The sequence below is a fragment of the Pituophis catenifer genome, unplaced genomic scaffold (assembly GCF_029215685.1).
Source record: "Pituophis catenifer annectens isolate HBS135680 unplaced genomic scaffold, rPitCat1.0.hap2 SCAF_8, whole genome shotgun sequence".
NCBI classification, from domain to species: domain Eukaryota; kingdom Metazoa; phylum Chordata; class Lepidosauria; order Squamata; family Colubridae; genus Pituophis; species Pituophis catenifer.
Genome location: NW_027256888.1, coordinates 11859861 through 11867297, shown reverse-complemented (window position 1 = coordinate 11867297; position 7437 = coordinate 11859861). Strand labels below are relative to the sequence as shown.

General features: G+C 42.3%; 1 protein-coding gene across 1 annotated transcript in view; it reads right to left on the bottom strand.

Annotated features, from left to right (window-relative positions):
• Positions 1 to 4080: 4080 nt before the first annotated feature.
• Positions 4081 to 7437, bottom strand: part of TEC (tec protein tyrosine kinase) — a 79345-nt gene continuing 75988 nt past the window's right edge. Inside the window, exon 18 of the mRNA XM_070949198.1 lies at positions 4081 to 4308. Within this exon, the coding sequence (XP_070805299.1) occupies positions 4234 to 4308 (75 nt within the window). The 3' untranslated portion in view covers positions 4081 to 4233. The remainder of the gene's footprint in view (positions 4309 to 7437) is intronic.

Sequence of the window (7437 nt, the reverse complement as noted above, 5' to 3'; positions counted from 1 at the left end):
CTGTATCTGTATGAAGTTTGCCGTAACTATTTAAAAATATTTAATATTTAATTTTATGAATGGAAAATCTTCAAAGCTTTGATATAATATTGACAAAAATGAATAAAAATGTTTTGATAAAGTATATATCCTACTAACATTGGGCCAGTTTTTATATTTTATATCATCCTAATCTATCTGGAGGATCCTCCTGGATGCAGGGAATCAGAGGTCGGTCCATATAAGATTCAGATCAAGAAAATATTTAGGCAACCCACCCAAGAGTGTGAATTGATTGCTATTGATGGTTTTTTCCAATTAAGACAAAAGATAGTTCACCCGGCTTCTGTATAAAGCGCAATTTTGGGGAATATCCCTTATTTTTAAGGTAACAAATCACTGGGCAAATTGTTGTGGTCCGCCAGCAGCCTGCGGAGCTGGCAGTGGAATCGGACAGCGAGGAGGCTGGGCAGGAACATGGGCCAGTCCTGGAGTCTATGGAAGACCCCGACAAGGGCTCTGCGTTGGAGGCAGAGATGGGGCCAGGGACATCTGGAGTGATGCGCAGACTCCGGAGCCCCCAGAGTCGGACAGCAGAGAGGCAGAGGAACAGGAGGAGCCTGTTCCTAGTACACGCATGCGCAGAACTGTCAGAAGGCAAGAGCAGCTAAAGCAAAAGGGACAACTTGGGAGTAAGGCCAGGAGATGATTGGCCCTTCCCATAAGGCTTAAAAGAGAAGCAGAGGCACTTGGGCCCTTTTGCAGGAAAGCAACATTGCTAACTCTGTTTCCAGTTGGCATCTCTTGTTTGTTTCTGAACTTCGTGGGGCTTTGCCAAGTAAGGCCTTTGGCAGGGTGTCAAAGAAGATAAAGGTTGGTAATAATCCCAAAGGACGTCTTCCGAAGGACTTGTTTTGCAACTAATTGGGACTCAGCTGGGAATGAACGTAATTCTCAGCTGTTACAATAAAATAGGTTTGTTTGGGACTAATTGTGTATTGTGATTACTCAGTAAGCCTAGGTCACAATACGAATTTCTCTGGTGGTGCCATTCTTCGAAGCAAAAACCACATGTGCTGCAATTTTGCAGAAAGTCTTTATGTAACATGATAAGAGTATTTCTCTTTCAAGAATATAGTCTAGTCCAGGAGTGTCAAACTCTTAGCCTGTGGTCCGGATGTGTCATGTGCTGCCCACGCCCACCCGTAGGTTGCGATATGTCACGTGACGACGCGAATTTGACACCCCTGGTTTAGTCTTTATGTTAAAAAATGTGGGGCAAGGGGCTTGCTGAAATCTTAACTATTAGACGTAGCTAAGTAACAGTTGGGAATGGTAATGTCCTTTAGCTGCTACTCCACACCTAACCTCTTTTCAAATGTAATTAACTTGGATTTATGCAAGCAGCATTGGTATTCTTTAGCAGTAGAGTCTGGATTGTTTGGGTGAAATGACATAATGGATAGGATTGTGTAATTTCCTCTCCCTGAACAGAATTGCAAAATTACCTTTGCTGATTTTGAAGAGTTTCAGGATAAAGCAAAAAATACTTATTTTCCTTTTGGGGTCTGCAGTGCACTGTTATCTAAGATGGTTTCGATGCTTCTGAATCGTTGCGTGACATGAGAAATTACCATACGTCCCCATACAACTTTAGGATGAACTTTGGGATGGTCATAATTTATGACATGGTGAGTAGTTTAGGAACTATCTTAATGAGTGCGAAGCAGGGGTGAAATGCTCCTGGTTCGGACCGGATTGCCTGATCCGGTAGCGATGGCGGTGGGTGGTTCTGGTAGCAAAAATCCCTGCCCCCCCTCCCATGTCCAGCTGAGCCGCGCGATCATCAGAGGCTTTTTTTTTTTACTTTTAAAAGCATTTTTGTCTTCGGCTGAAAAAATGCTTTAAAAAGTAAAAAAAAGCCTCTGATGATCGCGTGGCTCAGCTGAGATCATCAGAGCCTTTTAAAAGCATTTTTCTACCACCACTTCAGCCATAAAAAAATACACACACAAAAAAAAAGTTGGCCACGCCCATCCAGTCACATTAACCCCCCCACACACACACACATCAAGCCACAGAACTGGTAGTAAGAAATTTTACATTTCACCACTGGTGCGAAGGTTAAAGAAATTGAAAAGAAAGTATATATAAATAGAAAATCAGGGTTGATCGGATACCACTTTGGAAATTATTGAATTGAAAATAAATACAACAATGGAGAGAGAATGGAAAGAGGAGTAGAGGGATAGATAGGAGGGGAGAAGAGAGGAAGGAGAGAGAGGAACAGAAGAAAGGGAAAAGGAAAGGAAGGGGAAATAAGAGTAGGAGAGAAGGTTAGAAAGGAAGGAAGAAGGGTGGAGTGGGGGAAAGGAAGGGGAAAGGGAGGAGGAAAGAAAGGATGGAAGAAGGGAGGGAAGGGAAAGAGAGGAAGAGAAGGAGGATTGTTGTAAAATAAGGGAGATGGAATGGTACAAGAGCAACCCCGAGTATACTCAAATTTTTTAGGATGAAGAATGAACTAATATGAAAGTTAAAAGATTATGTATGAGAAACTGTACATTTAAGACATATTTATGAGAAATAAAAATAAACATATTCAAAATAATAATGAGTGCGAAGGTTTAATTTTGCCCCACAGACCCACCTGAAAATGAAAACCAGTAGTTCACCCTTTCATCACAACTTCATATTGATTATATGAAGTAACATTTATTAGACACGTTTTGCTATGCATTATTTCCCTGGCAATATAGCACGCTTTGCAGTTGGTAAAATCAAAATAATAATCCGATAAAAAAAAACAAAACCCAACCTTTCCAGTTTGTAATAAAGTTGGGAGCTTGTTCTCTTTTTTGCTAAATGCCAAACTGAACGTGCAGCATATGATAAAGTAGTTGATACGTTGTGCTTTTAAATAGTGTGGGACATACTACGTTCTCCCTTCGTACGAAAACCTACGTGCGGTGCATATTTACAATCCATAAATGGTATTTAGAATACATTTATGATGAATGCCGTGTTTCATAAGAGCCCTTCAGGTTTCTAGAAATAGAAACGTTTTAAAGAGGCTTTAATAATATTTTTCTTTTGTGAAGGATGATATAGCACAGTGATGGCTAACCTTTTTGCCGTCGCGTGCCAAAAGCAGGGGGAGCGCGGGGGGCGGTTGCGCATGCGTGTGCCCATACTCATAATTCAGTGCACCCCGCCCCCCTGCGTGTGACCCCCCCACACTCTCCCCGCTTTTGGCACACGATGGCACGGTGGGCCCGGTAGGCCCATTTTTCGCCCTCCCCAGGCTCCAGAGGCTCTCTAGGAACCTGGGGAAAGCGAAAAAACGGGCCTTCCCCACCCCCTGGAGGCCCTCCGGAGGCTGGAAATGGCCTGTTTCCTGACTTCTGGTGGGCCCGGAAGGCCTGAAAATCAGCTGGCCGGTGCGCGCCAGAGCTGAGCTAGGGCAACGCTTGCGTGCCCACCGATATGGTTCCATGTGGCACGCATGCCATAGGTTCACCATCATGGATATAGCAGATCAAACTGAAAGGGTTTTTTTTTTTTCATTAATGACTGCTTAAACAAGTCACAAATACTGGAAAGTCTTTTGATAGTCCTCTTCCTAACATCTGTTTCGGGCCTGGTGGGGTCTTTGAGCAGCTTCTAGTCAAGGAGATCTGGTACTTCTGTACTAGTCTTTCTCTTTGTCCATATTTTCCTGACAAGCCACTGAGATCTTGTATATAAAGACAAGTTCTGTAGGAGACTCATGGCCTCAGTTCTCCATCTATCTATCACCTCTACATTCACCAGCAGCCATGACCAACCCAGTGTACCCGAAGCTCTGCTGGCTGGAACAGGAGATGTGGCCAAACACATCTGGAGGGCTCATTCAATGGGCAAGACGATAAACGACAATCACTTTAAATATTGTTCTTTCAAGTCAACAGCTGACTTACAAAAGGCTTGTGCTGAATTTGGGTTACGTTGTACGGTAGCTTTATCCTGCTACAAATGGGCATTTCTCCCCCTCGGGAAAACCACACTCTGGTCCGCTTGATAACAATATTGTTTGAATAGTCAAATGGACTTTAAATAGGCTGATAAAACTTCTTCCAGAGAGAAAGGAGCAATATGCACAACTGCCTTGTCTTCCTTCTAAGCAGCATCCGGGATTGTGTCTCTGGGAAGAATCCAGCAGCATCTCCGAAATGGTTATGTCCTTATTGTGAATTCTTGCACCTGCCAAGGTTATAGTCAGGACGAAGAGTCTTCAGCTATACATTCAATCATATGCAGGAGATCCTGAAACGTAGGACGTCCTTCTGGTTTCTAGAAATAGAAAAGTTTTATAAAAAGGCTCTAATTATTGAGATTTCTTTTTCTTTTGTCACGCATGATATGCAAATAGTCCTCAATTACTATATATATTACTACTCAAAATTTCTGCTACCGGTTCTCCAGAACTGGTCAGAACCTGCTGAAATCCACCTCTGCTGCAGTCACCTTTTGGGAGCTTGGCAATTGGCTCACCTTTCAGCCTATTGCGGTGTTTCAGTCCCACGACTGCAATTCATAAAGTTTTCTTGCTGGTTTCTGGCTTCTTTGGGCTGTTTCCAGCGAAAAACACCCATGGGTGTTTTTACAAGAGCCGTAGTGGCACAGTGGTTAGAATGCAGTATTGCAGGCTAATTCTGCCGACTGCCAGCAGTTCGATTCTCACCGCCTCAAGATTGACTCAGCCTTCCATCCTTCTGAGGTCAGTAAAATGAGGACCCAGATTGTGGGGGGCAATATACTGACTCTAAACCTCTCAGAGAAGGCTGTAAAGCACTATGAAGCAGGATAGAAGTCTAAGTGCTATTGCTAAGTGCTATTGCCACAAAGAAGAGGGAGTCAAACTATTCTCCAAAGCAGTTGAGGGTAGAAGAAGAAGCAATGGGTGGAAACTGTTAGGGAATGGCTATTGCCTAACTGGTTGGGTTGGCAATATATATAAACCATCAGTGCATGTTTGCAGTCAAAATGTAATGTATAGCTTTAAGATTGTAATGCTGTATTGCATCATACTGTATTCTGATTGGCTAGCTCTGTAGCCAACGTATTTAAGAGGAAGCTTGAATCATGGCTTATTTTTCTTATTACATTATTATTGCTACCTCTGCTCCTCTCTGCCATTGATCATTGCTACTTGTTGTTTTCTACTATTTTACTGATTGTTTTACTGCTGTACTTGTTCCTGTTTGCAACTCTAAAAAGAACTGTTTTATTTTATGACTACAACAACTGGTAAGAAGACTTTGTTCTTGGAATATCCCTGAATTGACAATTTAACTATCTTTATCTGTGTTTGACCTGGATTGTTTATTGGACTTTGCTTTACTTTTTCCTAAAAGTAAAAGAATATCACAACTCAGTGTGTCTGTGTATTGACACTGTTTAGTCACAATCACTCTCAGCTGTTTCTCATGTGCCCAACCTTGCTACTCAAGGGTTACTCTGCACATATTCCTTAACAGAAACTAATCAAGGAGAGAAGCAACTTAGAACTAAGGAGAAATTTCCTGACAGTTAAAACAATTAATCAGTGGAACAACTTGCCTCCAGAAATTGTGAATGCTCCAACACTGGAAGTTTTTAAGAAGGTGTTGGATCACCATTTGTCTGAAGTGGTGTAGGGTTTCCTGCCTAAGCAGGGGGTTGGACTAGAAGACCTCCAAGGTCCCTTCCAACTCTATAATTCTGTTATTCTATGCTATTGTTATAGGAACACATGAATCTACTTAACAATCGCAGTGTTCACTTAAAAGTGTGGCATTTACGTAGTAATTTTGCATTCACTCACCAACCGCCATAAAAAATTGGGTCTGTTCATGTGGGTGTCTCAACTTATGACCATCATTAGTTAAGATGGAAATTCTGGGCTCCATTACAGTTGTAAATTGAGGACTAGTAAATCAAACTGAAAGGGTATTTTTCTTCGTCAACTTACTTGACTGCTTAAGCAAATCACAAATACTGGAAGAAGCCGTTTAACACAAAATTGGGATGATTATAAAAAAAAAAGTTAACATATGACTGCGTATGTTTTGAGAGTGATAGGAACCATGAAATGGACAGTGATCTACATTTTACCCAATTATAAATTTGTTCGTCTTTAAGGTGCCATGTGTTTCTTGCTGTTTTGCTGCAATTGTCATATTTTGGAAACACATACTCGTACAAAGCACTCAGGTGACAAATAGGTTGAAGAACTAAGCAAGATCAATCCTTTTTTATTCAGTGTTGTTTCAACCAAATCTATTGGAATTCATCTCTGAAGTATAGAAGTTATAAGAACATGATAGTTTTACTAAGAGTGAGCCAAGATTGTATTAGTATTTAATTTCTGCACTTAGCTCACCCAAATCTTTCTACCTAATACCTTTCTTGTAGATAAAGGTAAAGGTTCCCCTCGCACATATGTGCTAGTCATTCCAGACTCTAGGGGGCGGTGCTCATCTCCGTTTCAAAGCCGAAGAGCCAGCGCTGTCCGAAGACGTCTCTGTGGTCATGTGGCCGGCATGACTGTGCCAAAGGCGCACGGAACGCTGTTACCTTCCCACCAAAGGTGGTCCCTATTTTTCTACTTGCACTTTTTACGTGCTTTCGAACTGCTAGGTTGGCAGAAGCTGGGACAAGTAACGGGAGCTCACCCCATTACGCGGCACTAGGGATTCGAACCGCTGAACTGAGCCTTGGTACTACCGTGCCTTGGTACTACAGTGGTTTAAAGCACCCTGTTATTAACACAGCTGCCTGCAATTTACTGCTGGTTCGAATCTCTCCAAGGCTCAAGGTTGACTCAGCCTTCCATCCTTTCTAAGGTAGGTTAAATGAGGACCCAGTTTGTGGGGGCAATAAGCTGACTTTGTATAAATATACAAAAAGTATGAAGGCTATTGCTTAACGCACTGTAAGCCGCCCTGAGTCTCCGGAGAAGGGCGGCATATAAATCAAAATTAAAAAAAAAAACAAAAAAAAAAAACTGCCGACCTTTCGATCGACAAGCTCAGCATCTTAGCCACTGAGTCACCATGTCCTTTCTTGTAGAGAGAACTAACATATTAAGCTCACCTCTTGACACTGTAAGACAGTACTGTCAATTGCTAATGTTTTTCTGATTCATAAAATGGCTAATTGTTAGAATTAAAAATCATCTGAATTTTTAACACTGAAAAAGGGATTTAGGACTAGTTTTCACACAGTGGCACAGTGATTGGAGTACTGCAGGCTACTTCTGCTGACTGCCGGCTGACTGCAATTTGGCAGTTCGAATCTCACCAGGCTGAAGGTTGACTCAGCCTTCCATCCTTCCGAGGTGGGTGAAATGAGGACCCAAATTGTTGGGGGCTGACTCTTGTTGTGGTCCAACAGCAGCCTGCGGAGCTGGCAGCAGAGTCAGACAGTGAGGAGGCTGGG